The 15646-nt window shown below is 26.0% G+C and overlaps 2 protein-coding genes across 7 annotated transcripts in view; one reads left to right on the top strand and one right to left on the bottom strand.

The window, feature by feature from the left end:
* The window catches only part of LOC127283290 (GATA zinc finger domain-containing protein 14), a 40014-nt gene that overhangs the window by 4774 nt on the left and 19594 nt on the right, over window positions 1-15646 (bottom strand). For 2 of the 5 annotated variants that reach the window (XM_051308042.1, XM_051308040.1), the window contains exons 3-9: window positions 14190-14437; window positions 13856-14001; window positions 6969-7129; window positions 6489-6525; window positions 4911-5080; window positions 4118-4285; window positions 266-481 (exon numbers count right to left, since the gene is read on the bottom strand). In XM_051308042.1, the coding sequence (XP_051163999.1) occupies window positions 266-481; window positions 4118-4285; window positions 4911-5080; window positions 6489-6525; window positions 6969-7129; window positions 13856-13901 (798 nt within the window). In that variant the 5' untranslated portion in view covers window positions 13902-14001; window positions 14190-14437. Of the gene's footprint in view, window positions 1-265; window positions 482-4117; window positions 4286-4910; window positions 5081-6488; window positions 6526-6968; window positions 7130-13331; window positions 13618-13855; window positions 14002-14189; window positions 14438-15424; window positions 15542-15646 lie in introns of those variants that run through there. The other 3 variants (XM_051308041.1, XM_051308043.1, XM_051308044.1) reach the window with 3 other exon arrangements.
* LOC127283294 (uncharacterized) lies at window positions 345-2525 on the top strand. 2 transcript variants are annotated; one of them, XM_051308051.1, is made up of 4 exons: window positions 345-475; window positions 1126-1489; window positions 2070-2135; window positions 2221-2525. In XM_051308051.1, exons 2-4 carry the CDS (start codon window positions 1296-1298, stop codon window positions 2315-2317), a joined length of 357 nt encoding a protein of 118 aa, XP_051164008.1. In that variant the 5' UTR covers window positions 345-475; window positions 1126-1295; the 3' UTR covers window positions 2318-2525. The 2 variants fall into 2 exon arrangements, with proteins under 2 accessions (XP_051164008.1, XP_051164009.1); XM_051308052.1 differs by lacking the exon at window positions 2070-2135.

A 15646-nucleotide genomic window follows, 5' to 3' on the forward strand; every position in this document is an offset into this window, starting at 1 on the left:
AATTTATTTTTTAATAATCTCAGACAAAAAATAAAAAAAGCAAAAATGATCGAAAGTAGAAAAAATTTGAGTGAAAAAAAAATGCAAAAGAAAAGAAATCGAAATGTTTCAAGAATTCATCGGAGCAAGAAATGAATGAGTCTTGTTTCATGAATGAAGTTGGAGAAAATTTCATTGAGCGATTATTTTTTTCCGAATCACAAAATTCAAATTTTGGGTGCAAAAAATTATTGTTTTATAATTTTTATAATAAATGAAAAATTACCTCTTCGTGTTCGATGGTTTTCTTCTTTTCGGTGACGATCTGTCCGTTTGCTTTGAGTTCACTTCTCTCGAGCGTTGTCTCAGTGTCGACGACCTTGTTCGACCTCGTCGTGTGGTGCACAACTCGAGGTCCAGTTTGTGGAGCAAGCTGCTTCGAGGATTCCGCCAGAGCAATTCTCAGATCGCCCTTATTGCTCCGAATTGCCTGCAGGTAAGCCTGAAAAATAAATACAATTTTTTTTTTCTTTTAAATTCTTATCTAATCTATTTCAAGTTTTTTTAAAAAAAAATTTAAATTTTTTTCCATGTAAATTCAAATAGTTTTTTCCATCTTTGAGAAAAAGATTGTTTTTTTTTTAAACTGGATATTATACGTAAGAGTATAATTTATCTAGTAATTTTTGCAAGGATAAATTCGTGTACTATAAAAAAAGTAAATAAATTGGTTTCAGTGGAAACAGACCGATTCATATTGCAACAATTTCCCTTTTAAATTTGCTTCAAAGACTTAAAGTTTTCACTCACCTGGGTATAATCAACTTTAAAACAAAAGACAATTGGTTACTTTTGTTTCCAATTTAAGTTAATTTCAAATGAGTCTAATTTTCTCAATGTCAGTATCTATATTATTCTTTTACTATCTTCTAATAATAGAGGTTCCATTTTTCAAAAGGATAAATTTCCAATTATCAGAGCGACAACAATTCATATAAAAATAACAACATTTCAAATAGAACAAAAAAAATTTCCCTTTTTCAAAATCAAAAATTTCAATTCGAAAACATTACAATTAAAAATACTAAAAAAAATATTCATTCAAGAATTTATAATAAAAAAAAAAATTTCATTTGCAAATATGAGAAAATGGAGAACAAATCACCAAGAGGAAGCCGGTGGATTTTTATCGAATTTATCAGAATCCTTGTGGATGAGGCGAACACAAGAAAATAATCCAAAGATACACATATATAAATTTCCTTGAAGCTATTTCATTATTTTGCGGATAAGAATAAGGAAGTCAATAAAGTGAGATGAATTCTCTCTTTCTCATCGAAGAAGAAGAAGAAGAAGAAGAAGAAAAAAAAAAGAAGAAGATCCAGGTAGGATTTTCGCTAAAACGGATGAATCGCACGAGTCAATTCCGGAGACTGTGGCTTCATCGCCATTGGGTGAAGGGAGAGCAGAATCGGAGAGAGATTATCAGAGAAGACTGGTGCCCCACCAGGTAATCCTTAAGTTTTAGATCCTTTCTCTTTCTCTCTGCATGCGCTTCTTGCGCGATATTCAACTTCTCATTCCCGCCGCAATGTTGGATAGGCATATGTAAGATACCTGTTCCCTTCTTTCGCAATGGATCCACTTCTCGCGCACACAAGTATTTCTATTCTGCCTCTCTATATACTCCTATCCGCTCTACCTCTCACTCCTCTCATTCTTGTTCTCTCATAGTACAAGCAACCTCCCTTGAAGCAGACTTCAGCATAGTTCTCTCCTCTTACTATATCATTCTGTATATATGTATATATGTCTCTAAGCATCTATTTAGATCAATTCTTCATATCTTTACAAAATTCTCCTCAATGGTATTTTTTTGTAAATAATTTTTCTAAACAGAAATTAATAGATTAATAATAAAAATAATAATATTAAATGGTGATATAAAAATTTGTTCATTGATAATAATAATAACTACTTATAATTGAATTATTTCTGGACAAAAAAAAGATCTTACAACTTTATCTAGATCTTTACTCTTTCAGGCATTTCTATCGATCTCTTACACTCTTTTTATTTCTCTCTTATAGATTATTTCTCTCCTCCAAGCATCTCTCAGTCACTCAAGAATGCAAAGTTAACTATATACATATAATGTGAGTCTCGAGCGAATATATATATATGCTTCTCGTTCTCATAGAGATAGAGGGAATAACTATTCGCTCTTTTCTGAACACACAGATCGAGATATTCAAATCGCCACGAGATTTTCAGCCTCCGGATTTACAGTGATCGGCACATGAAGAATGCAGAAGCCACGCTGATATGGCGAAAATAGAAAATTATTCAAGCTTCACTTGTAAAGTGGGATATTTTAGAAATTTACCAGAACATGCATCATCATTTCTATAGTGATGTATGTTGCGTTATCATTGATCTAGGATCGTATCTGTCTTATTACTACATGTTGAGAGCATAAAAGAGGGACCACTTGTATAAATTTATGTATTATACATTATAATTTAATAAAAAAAAAATTAACCTTTCATTAATCTAAGAATATAAAATAATAAAGAGAAGGGAAAAAAACAATTAAAAAGAATATAATCCATTTAACATCAGATAAAATCGAGGATATTTACTCTAGAAGAGAAATTCTTTTTTTTTTGACATAATGCGATATTCCCACGATAATTAGAATTTCGAATAAAACTCAAAACAATAAACAAGGATAATTGCAAAGAAATGCTCAAGATTTCACAGCGAATAGAAAATAATAATAATTTTTATGTTTAAAATTAACAGATTTGGAATTATTATTATGAATAATAATTAAAATTCTTTCATATCAATTAATAATAAATTATTTAGTAATTAATTAGTATGAAAATTTTTTTTTCATATCACAAAATTAACTAATTGATAATAAATTAATCTGATATAGCAATTGTCAATGAAATAGTTTCATTCAATAACTATTATCAAACTTTTCAAGCGTGAACTTACAATTAAAGACTTTCGATTAGAATATATATATATTTTCGCCATTAAATTGTAACTAATTTTATATTCATTTCTCTTTTTCGATGTTTTATTGAAATGCAAAATAAGGAATTAGTGCGAGGGTTTATTCCAATTTCAAAGGAAAGTCTCTCGTGTGAATTTATGTAACGACCTCATTACAAAAACCGAATACAGAAAACAGAAACGCATAGGTTGAAATGTTATAGTACTTATACATATATATATATATATATATACATGAGAGGTGAGCCTCGAGGAAAAAGGCGGAACGACCTTTGCTTGCACAGAGAGAAGATTCGAGTGCTTTCGCTTTGAGGAATGGAAAAACGGACGTGCACACTTTACTTTGTGGCACGCGCAGGTGAATTGTACCACGTGCAATGTTACGATTTAATTCAATATTTTCTTAATACATAATTGAAGAACGATTATAAACAATTTTTCCCCCGAGTATAATTTTGAAAATTATTGAAAAATATCACATTTTCTTTTTTTAAATTCACATGTTATTTCTATATTTATGTTTGATTATTGAAAGAAAATTGATGTCAAATAAATGTTTCCTGAAGAAATTTTCCAAATATCTCGTGGCTGTATTATTAAATGTCATTACTTTTGAGTTTGAAAAAAAAAGGTTTTTGAATTATGATGGACGTGAAGTGAATTATGAATGTTTCAAAACAGTCTTACAAAAGGAGACTGTTACTACTGAAACAGTATTCAAGAACAGGAGAATGACTCCGCAATAACGTTGACCTTTTGTCTTGCACTTTGTTCCTCTCTCTGTCTCTCTCTCTCTCTCTCTCTCTCCATATATATAAAAGAAAAACCAAGAACATCGAAGATTTAGAGTCAATCAATTCGATAATTTACTGCATTTTCCAAAAAAAAAAAAAAAAAAATTGTATTAAAAAAAAACTGTGTTTTTTCTCTAGTGAAGAGTAGAAATTTGCATTTTTAACTTAAAGAAGAAAAATAATTTTCACTTTTTGATTAAAAACTAAAATGAAGAATAAAATTCCAAATAATGAAAAAAAAAATTAATTTAAAAATTATTATAGATTTTTTAGAAATTTTTTTTCTAAATTTGAAAAAAGGTTAATATTTTAATTACCTCGTCAGAAATATCGCCAAGTTGTTGACGATCCTCGGTCTCAAGACGTTCCTCGATTTCTTCTCGACTTCTCACCACCGTCTCGTTAAGCTCTTTCTGAACTATTCCTTCTCCTTTCCCTCCAGTTGGCCATTCCACCTCCTGAGGTTCGTCCCCGGTCGTCCGTCTCTGCAATCATCAAAGATGTACGACTTTCTTCAGAGAGTGCCTCTTTTGCGAGAGGTCAATTATTGTTTTTTTTTCACTCTCTGTCACTCGAGAGGCAAGAGAGCGAAAAAATTTGATAAATAATTATTAACTATAGATAATGGGACACTTTATATAATATATTGGTTTCCGTTTTTAAAATTCAATTGAATGAGGCCTCACGTTCCTAGACATTAAAGAATGTCAAAAAAAAAATTTTTCATCTAGCTCTCACTCATTGAGAAAAGTGCTTTGTACCATTTCTGCGATTTCACGCGTGGCATTATGATGAATGTTCAAGATAAATTCTTCGCATCACAAGAAATTTCACAGAGGTCAAGGACAGAGAAAATTTACACTTGACATATTATTTACTTTTTTTTTGTTAAATTTCTAAAAAAAAAAATTACTTCTAAAAATTATTGCGATTCAAATTTCTATTTCTCAATTTTAAAAATTTTAATCAACTTAATAAGCTGCTGCTGTTATTATTATTATTTAAAAAACGAACAAATAGGTCTATTGTAATAAATGTTAATAAAAATAGAAAAAAATATTAATTATAATAATTAAAAACGGGAAATAATTTTTTAAAAAATTATAATACCTCCTTAGTGGTATGCTCTTGTTGCTCAACATCTTCAGTTGTATTGGTGGTAACGAGAGGTCCGGAATCAACGACAACTTCACCATCTTCGAGAACAACTTGTCGTTTCACCCTTGTCTCAATTTGTCTCGTTGTAGTAATTTCCTTCTTTTTACGTGTTTCCCATTCCTCTGCAAAAATTAAAGAAACATTAATTTGAAAGCCACAAAAAAAGAGACATTATTTTATTCACATATATATATACAAATTGTATTCTCAATATTATAATAACAAATATCATTTAAAGACAGGATGTAATTAAAAAAAACACACACACACACAATGAACTTTTTTTATAAATTGCATATTGTCAACATAAATCAAAGTCAGGGATGAATGAGCAAAATCATTCTGCGAACCTATTTTTTATAAAACAATTATTAATTTAGAAAAAAAATTATGATTATTATCGGAAAATTAAATTTTGGAAATTATTTTTTTTTTAAATTTTAAATTGACGCCATCTCGTTAATAATACTCGCGGTCTTTGTTTACCAACACTTTTACGAAAGGCATGCAATTTTTGTAACTCTGAGTTATAAACACCTACACAAAAATGTGATAGGGTAAACGTGGGTATTAAAGCAACGCTATGCGCTATAATACCATATTCACAACAACGCCATTTGTATTGTTTACCATAACACTGTTCGATAATAAGAAAAACAGTTAGTGTTCCATGTAATGTCCGTCCGCCAATTATTAAACAACGTCTAATTACATTCATTTCCGATCCACTTTTTTTTTTTCGTTAACCATTAAAAAGAAATTTACTTCACCTATTGCTTCTTACTGCAATAAATTTTTTTTCTAAAATAACATTTTTTGTTTTATTTATTATAAATTTTGTATTATATTTTTTTCAATAATTATTTTGCAATTGACTTTTGTAAAATATAAAAAATTTTATATCAAAACAAAAACAAATATTATTTAAATAAATATAAATAAATATTATCTATTAATTTAATTTAATTTGGAATAAATTTCTTTAAATAAAGTAATTATGAAAGAATATAATTAACTTAAACGAATAAAATGCATGCTTACATGAGAGATATAAACTTTTGTCTCTTAGAAATTCAATTACCGCTATTTTATGACACAGAGAATTTTTTATGTTTATATGAAAATAGTTTCAAGTGAAAAGAGAGTAGATTATTTCTCAAAAAATAACTGTCTGACAATGTAACTACATGACATGAAAAAAGTAGGAAGTAAATTGCATAACTGAATATATAATTACACCTGTAATATATAATATACAATAAAATAAGAATATATGTCCTCAATGAAAGATTCTCAAGAGTTCTCATTATTAAATATGAATGAAATTGTTCTTATTTTATTACTGTCCTTGACTGACAACAGCATAAAAAATGTTTTAATAAAATAAATATGTTAAAATGTTTTTTTTAAATTAAAAAAAATTTTTTGTTTAATTATTATGATTTAGAAAACAAAATTTAATTTATCTGGATAATAAATAAATTATATAGAAAAAAATTTTGGTAAATAAGAAAAATAGTTAAATTTTACCTTCCTTAACAGTAGCAATGGATTTCTTTGGATCGACCTGAAAATAAAAAGATGCGAATAAGAAAATATTAAAGTAGCAAACAAGCATGAAATTACGACTAATAAGCATTCAAGGTAAGTATGTTCTTCGTCAGATAACTTCTAGAAAACTCATTCAAGTGAATTATCCTTCAAGCATTGAACTCCACCGCATTTTTTATTAATAGCAGTTGGTTTATAAATATATGCGTAAGTACATAGCTATCAATGATTGAAAATGCAATGCATTAAAGATCATTTCAAACTCATTACGTGAGGCATATTAAATTGAAAATGACAATATACGTAACAAAACGATATTCACGTCATGCCAGTTAAATACCACACATAAAACGACACTTGCTTTGCGAAATTATTATTATTTTTTTTATTATAAAATTTTTTTCTATTTTAATTTAATTAATTTTATTTTGATTCGATTAAGAAAAGAAAAAAAATTACCAGAATTCCAGGATGAGTTCTTGCTTCGTATCGGCGTGTTGAAATCACCTCCATCATTGAATCATGCTTGTCGATCTCAATCGTACCAACTTCGTCGTGATCTGTGAGAAAAGAAAAGTTTCTCGCGTCAGAATATATTTCCATGATACCCCATAATTTATCTATAGTTGGAAAAAAAATACGTTTCATAACTATACACATAAAATAAACTATAGCTTATAAAATATATTGAAATATAAATAAATAATAAAAAAAAACAATGAAAAATAATTTTGTATTTTGGAAAAAAAATAATATTAATAATTAATAAAATAATAATTATATTTTATTAATTACATTTTAAAAACAATGCTATTATTTTAAAAATCAATTTATACAATGCAATTTCCATAAGTTACACTTTCGAGTCTTTTATGCTCTCTGAAGCCTGACCTAATAATCCAAAATGTAATTAAGAAACATGCAATTGATCTACATATTATCATGCAAAATAAGTGAAATGAAGAATTTAATAGTTCTCAGTCACACAAAAAATTTTCCATTGATTTTTCATTTAAAAAAAATTTGAAAATAAATTCAACATTTTGCACAATATTTTGTATTTCAATTCTATTAATTTATTAATTAATTCCATTTTATCAAAAAATCAAATTATAAAAGTGCTTTTCAAATATCCTTGTATATGACCACGAAAAAATAAAAGAAAAGGTCATTATTTATATCAAATTTTTTTTTCAGAAAAAAAAATGTCAATGACAACCTAAAAAATTGAGTAATTTCCTTAAAACAAAATAAAATCCATCAAAATATTGTTACAATAAGCAAAAAAGGTAATGTGAAAAAAATTGGTTACATTATATCAATCACTTTATAAAAATGAAAAATAAGATTAGTATTCCACTGTCCATTCCAGGAGAATGATGAAAAAAAAAGTTACAAGTTTAAAATAAATTTTTTAAAATGATTAAATTAATAGAAATTATTATTTTGTTTTTTGGAGCATCGCAAATAATTTGTGCGGAATTTTCATCTTTTAAAAATATTATTAAAAAATTGAGAAAAAATGAATTTAAAGCGTATCAAACGATAATAATACACGATGAAAAAAATCAAAATAGTGACGAAATTCTACAAGCAACATTCAGTAATAATCCAAGTCGAATGATAAACACTGACAATAATCCAAATGAATTTAAATCAATTGCCTCGAGATATTTTCACAAACAAACACTTTTTATAGTTATCATTGAAAATAATGAAACTAAAATAGAAAAATTTTTCAATTTTATAAAAAATATATCAAATAAATTCACCTTTCCTAAATGTTTGATGATAATTTTAACAAATAAAAAAAATAATAGCCGTGAAGATTTACTTCGATCAGCATGGTCGAGAAATTTTATTCATTTAACAATTCTTGATGTTGAGAATAAAAATTCCCCACGCAATTTAATTGGTCAAAATCAAAAAAATCTAATAATTCATCATTTCAATAAATTCACTAACAATTACACAATGATTAATTATTCAAAAAAAAGTGTAATTTTTCCAGAAAAATTAAAAAATTTAAATGGTTTTAAATTGAGAAGATGTAAAGATACAAAATATCATCAAAATAGTAGGGATAAAAAATTTCAAATATTTTCCAAAATAATGAATTTTAAAGATAAAAAAATTTCAAATATTAACAATTGTATTAAAAATAAATCTATAAAAATTGATATTGTTTCCTGTACAAATTTAATATCCGAATATTCTGAATATAATAATTGTCATTTAACTTCTAATCTTTATGCCGATAGAATTTCAAATAAATCCGAATATTCAAAAAATCGAGTATATCAACTTTTACCAGGAAATTTTTTATATTTAGTACCAAAGAAAAAAATTGTAAATTATTTATTTATGAAATCATTTTATCAAGGAACATTAATTTTCTTTATTCTTCTTTTAATTTGGAAATTTCTTCGTTCCTTTAAATTTAATGGTGAAATTTGGAAATTTTGGCATCTCTGGGAGGCATTATTGGGATTATCAATTTCTCTCAATGTAAAACATTTTTCGGACAAAATTATCATGATATTTACACTTTTGGGTTGTTTACTACTTTCATCGGCTTTACAATCAATTTTAACATCAATTCAAATTGATTCAAATTACGAGGATATTTTATTGTCAATGGATTATTCAACTAAATGGGAATTTAAAATTATTAAAAATTATTCAATACACGCATTGGATATTGTTGGAATAAAAACACCTCTTTCATTGAATAAAAGAAATGGTAATTGTGAAACATTGGAAGATTGTCTTGGAGAACTTTTGGAAAATAAAGCAGTTGCTTGTAGAGTAAATCGAAAACTTGCCAAACACGTATTATTAATGGATTTAAAAAGAAATAATATTCAAACAATTAAGATTTTTAGTTTTGGATTTAGTTTATTTGATTTTGATGTGACTGATTTTGAAGAAAATTCACCATTTACTTTTGAATTTGAACGTCAAATGACAAGATTTATGGAAAGTGGTTTAAATGAAAAATTCTATGAAGCCAATGAAAATATTAAAATGATACAGGAAGATAAAGTAAATTTGAGTGAAAATAATTTTGAATTGCCAATTTCGCCATTTATATTCCTTGGAATTGGTTTGGGAATTTCGTTTATTGTATTTCTTGGAGAAATATTCATTTTCATTATTCTATTACTAAGGTATAATTATTTTTATAATTAATTTTTTTATTATTAATACATTAATAATAAAAAATATTACTTTTTTATTATTATTTTTTTTTATTGTCAGTATTATAAAAATCAATTTAAAATTATTTAATTATTTAATTATTTAATTATTTAATGACAATGTAAATTATCACTTTTTCTATAAAAAAAAAAAAAAAAAAAAAAAAAAAAAACGTATATATTTTATAGATAAATGTAATAAGCTCCCATGAAATTTAAATTACATATCTACATTGCAATTGAAAAAAAAATTGTAAAGGTCAAATACACGATTGTTATGATATAAAAAAAAGAGAGAATAGTAATTTGAGTAGTAAATAGATCAGTGAAACGTGACTTTCAAAATAGATCATCAGGAGGATAAACCTTGGAAATATGTTTAATTTTTTTTTTTTAGAATTCAGAACGTGTGGATTCTGTGATCAACGATATAGAATTATTACACCATCGCGCAATATATACAATATCTTGTGTGGATTCTGTATTCATATATCTTTTAAAGACATCATTAAACAAATAAGAAAAAAAATTGAATTTTAAGGCGTTTAATGATAATAATCCATGGCGGGAAAAATCAAAAGGAAATTCAACAAAAAAAGCTAATTTCATTATAATTAAATGAAAAATAAAAATTCTAAATGCGAATTTTTACTAGACAATTCCGTATGCCCCGTAGCAATTTTTTTTTACCTAAAAAAGAAAAAATGAGATTAAAATTTTTTTTTTTGAAATTATAAACAATAATAATTATTCTATAAACAGAAAATAAATTTGCAAATAATTTTTTCCACTCAAATGTAAGCATAAATTTTTAGCGAGACATATAAGAGACACGATGAATTGTGCCAATTGTGTCCTTGCAATTAAAATTACTCTTTAAAAGGTCATGTTTTTCTTTGGTAATCATCTTGTTCTATTGCACATACAAATGACGTCAATTTATTATATATACACATTGATTGTCATTCGTCACATATATATGAATGTAATTTTAAAAAGACTTTTTTATTTACTTCCTCTAAAGGGATTGGTCACACACCCAATGTTTTATTATTGAATCATAATAATTACATTCAATAATTTATTTTCTCCTTCTGAGATAACATTTATTTATAAATATATATCTAATAAATTCCTTCGCATAAAATCCGTTAGGGGAAAAAAAAACACTCTTTTTTTACCAAAAAAAAAAATTATTTCTAATTCATCATTACCTTAATTCATTCAAAAAATAATTAATAAATTTGCAATTAGAAAAATGAAATATTGAAGAGATCACAAGTTGGAGATTTAAATGCTTGGATCCAATGAAACGAATAATAGTATTGAAGTAGGTGGATGGGTGGACCCGGGGGGGGACAAAAAGGGGGTAAGAAGGGGGGACGTAGGTAGGATTCTCGTGGGTGGCCGCGAGTAGGTGCAGCTGGGCACCACGTGACCTCCTCAAGGACGCAGCCATTTTGAATGAAAATAACAAGCGCGCTCGATTTATAATCGATTCCCGTATTATAATCTTTGCAAAAAAAAAAAAAAAAAAAAAAATTATAATTTTGATATTAGAAAAAAAAAATTCCTCAATAAGGATAATAAATAGATAAAACTTGTCACGAAGATCAAGATGAATTGCCGATTATGAAATGATGATTCTAAATGATCGAACCCTTATAACGATGTATATATACCTGAAGAGAGCAAAGATTCTCATCGCCTTGCGAGTGTTACATAACAAAAGCTACATTACAGTCTATACAAAATAATTCGAAAAATTCTTTCGTACATTCCCCTTTAGATACAAATAAAAATCACAATTAATCTTTTAATGTATTATTTGTCAAATGGTTTAGAATTCATTGAAATAAAATTTGAATAGACAAAATTATCATTAGAGAGTAAAATTATTGTATAACTTTCTATTCCTTTAAGTAGTTTATGCCATAGACTCATGAATACAAAAGTGAATAAGAATTTACATTTTAAAGTTTTCGACAAAAAAATTACACAGGAATTTTTCTTAAGAAATCAAAGAATAAGCGAATTAATTTATTTATTAATAAAAACTAATTCAATAATTATTTATTAAAAAAAAATTTTTTATGTAACAAACTATATTCTGATTAATATCTTTAGTTTATAACAATGACAGATAAAGAAATGTCGATTGGCGAAGAAAACGAAATTAATGACCAAAGCATGGACATTGTATTGTTTTAGCGAAAACAAAAGACAAAGGTGTGGAAGACAGTAATTGTTTAACAAAACAATAACATTCAATGGAAATCTCTCTGACAGAATCTGTTTATACCCATCTCTCGTCTATATCTTTTGAGTTAGAAAATAAAAGAAGACCTTAAATTAAATTCTCGAATCTGATAATGGTGAACTTCAATGATTATTATAATCCAACTGCAGAATGATACTGTAAACAATAAAAATCGCTTATTAATTATTTTCAATTATTTGTAATAAATAAATGACAAAATATTTTTTAAAAAAATTGGAAAATTCTTGTATTTTTATAAACTTGATACGGGAAACATGTTTATTTATACAAGAATAATGTTATACAATCTGTAATCAGACGTGGAATAAATAGCAACGCTTGGATGAATTGGTTGCTATGGTAATATTCTCTTTCTCTCTTGACAAGAAGAATAGATACCAACACTAAAAGTTTAATAAAGCGGAAAGCAAGGACGTATTTCTTTTGTGACACAAATCACTCCTCTTTTTTTTTTGCAAAGAGTTTATAAGACAATTCTTTAAGCTAATAGAAAATTTGACGCCTCTTTGTTTGCTTTAAAAAGCTTTTTTTCAGATAATATTTTTCCTCTCTTTTTTTACGAAGATTTTTTTTCGCATTTAAAAGAAAATTTTTCAAGAATCAAGATTTTAAAAACAAATCATCAGCGGATTTAAAAAAAAAAAAAAATTGTGTGTAAAGACATCGAAGATATTTTAAGAAAACTAACTCGTTTTACCGAAAACGGTATCATTTATCGCAAGTTGACCAAATAAAGAGCTTCAACAATTCGACCTTACTTTCAACGAAATATACTGTTTCGTAGGCGAAATTCCAGAAACGTGTCCTCAGTTTCAAGATTTGAAAGAACAACAATTTTTCAGACTTGCCACTCCCACACAAACTGTATATATTCTTTTTAAACATTTGACACCTTTTCAGATAAGATTCTCACTAAATCAACTATAATAATTTTCAAATTTAATCTATTTTTTTTTTAAAAACAATTATTGAAAAAATTTACGTCAATTATTATTTATTACTATTTCCTTTACCAATAATTTCATTTTAAATCTCAGACTTAAAAAAAAATTTTGTTACCAAAAAAAACATTTTGTTACTAAAACTATTTTTGATAATTTTTTTCTTCCTAAAGAAATTAACAATAATAAATTAAATTATAAAATTTTGTATCAATATTTTAATTATAAAAAGATAATACAAATTTTTTTGATCTAAAATCACCTTTTTTTTGATAATTAAATTTATTATACATAAATAATAATTTACACAATAAATTCTAGGAAAAAATCAAGAAAAACTCGTCTCGATTAGGAAGAATTTCATCAAGTTTATAGTTTTCCTTGAAAGTGTATAATATACCTCGTGTCTATATATGTGGATTCTGGATTTATATAGTCTCAGAGAAGAATCTCTATTACGCAGAATTGATAATTATATTTATTTTTTTTTTTTTGATAATTCACTAAAAAAAAATCACTTTTTTTTAATAAAATAAAATGAAATTCAAAAAAATCGTCACATAATCACTTCATTAATTTAAAATTTATGAGAACAATTGTAAAAATTTTAATGATTTCATCTTGAAAATCGAATGGATAAAATATTCTCTAGCGCGCACGACCGGCACTCGCGCTACTCTGGCCTGCCGCGGTTTTCTGACAGTTTCCGAACACGCGATGTCAGTAGAAGGAGAATGAATACGAAGTCTCTGATCGAAGAGAGGGGGGCTACATCGCGATTCATTAAAATATAATAAAAATTAAAAAAAATTATACAAAATATTTTTTTGATACATATCTCTAGTAAGAGAGATGACAAAAAAAACTCTTAGTATATAAAAAATAATTTAATTTCCTCTAAAGATATATTTAAAAAATTCTTACCTTGAAAATCTTGACGAATAATCAGGATCATTAACCAACTTCCCATTTAAAAAGTATATATCAATATTGATCAGTTCATGACACGGCGGAATATAATAATTGGTGCCTTTCGAAACTAGATCCGTTTCTCTCTTCGTTAATTTATTCTGCAAATAAAATATTTATTTAATTATGAACGAAAATAGTAAAAAAGAAAAAAAAATATTTGGAAAGTATTGATTATTTTATAATTATAGAATAATTAAAAATACATTTGTTTGCAAATTATGAAATTTTTTTTTTTCTCAATTAGGGGAGAAAAAATTAAAATATAAAAAAATATATTTATAAATACCATAGTAATGATGATTCGCAACATCATGTAAAGATCCTTTATTCAGCGCCAAGTTTGTCAGAGAGATTTTTTTTTTGAGAAGGTCATATAAGTCCAATCAGGGACAAGTGGATTCAGGGATATCAGCGCTGAAAATCGGTCAGCAGGTCAGAGGCGGTCAGAGTCGTTCGCGGAGGTTGCCAACAAGACAGGTGACTTTTTTTTTATTCGATCTCACCTGCTCTCGTGAAATATCTCCATAAAAGTACCTGTAATTTCACATACAAACATTATATAAAGAATAAAAAATTAATTAGACAATTAAATATATTGTTATCTACTTTGAGTTTAGTCTAGACAAAGTAATTATATATATATATATATATATATAAACATCTCTCTTTTAATATATTAAAAACTGCATTAACACACAATATAACGAATTTTTTTTCTTCATTATAACTTTCATCTCTGACACAAATTCTTATATTTATTGGCTTTCAAAAAGTCAATAAACAATAAAATGAAGAATTCAAAAAAAGAATTATATTAAAAATAAATGATTCAGTGTATTCACTTTCACTTAATAACTCTTCCAGATATGAATTTCAAGTTGAAACTTAGATAATAGTGATGAAAGTTACAACATTAAATTAATACTAAATAACTTCAATAATTATGTGAAGAAATATCATTTACAAGTTTTATATATATATATATATATACAGCCGAAGGAATAAGAAAGTATAATTTTTGCTTATCTTAAACTTGAATTGAATATTTTGCCCCAGGAATCTAATTATTAGATCAGAAATTAATTTATTATATCACTTTTACCAAATCCCTGAAATAATTATAAATTATAATTTATTAATAAATTGTTGTTCTTAAATGTACATATTTAAATTATATTATTTTTCTTACATAAAATATAATTAAAATATAATTAAATATAATTATAATTTTACTTCACAATGTAATAAAATTTTCCGTTCAATTAGTGACAAACTTACGTTAAATCCAATTATTCAAATTTAAATATAAAATGCTTTTTACATATTTGTTAATTAATATTAACATTCTTCAAGTTTATTGAATTTAAAAAATTTTAATAAGTTATTTTACTAGGAAAAGAACCAACAATAAAATCAACAAGTAAACCTTTTACAAATAGAGGTTAGAATATTTTGATACTCAATTAACATTTGTTAATTAAATAATTAATATATGTATACTAATTAACATGTTATTCATACCATCTGCACTGAAAAATACTGAATTTTGATAATATTTTTATTCTTCCCAATATTTTTATAACATAAATCACTAATTAATTAAAAAAAAAACTTTTAACGTACTTTTTTTTTACAACTAATTTTTTATATAATGAAATTTGTCGCAAATTAATTCGATATATCGATTACTTCGATTCGACCAGCACTCGATTTGCCTTACTCTGACCTCTAGCGGCAAACGTA

This window comes from Leptopilina boulardi, unplaced genomic scaffold (assembly GCF_019393585.1).
Source record: "Leptopilina boulardi isolate dan_hultmark-lab unplaced genomic scaffold, ZJU_Lbou_2.1 LbouV2_31, whole genome shotgun sequence".
Taxonomy (NCBI): domain Eukaryota; kingdom Metazoa; phylum Arthropoda; class Insecta; order Hymenoptera; family Figitidae; genus Leptopilina; species Leptopilina boulardi.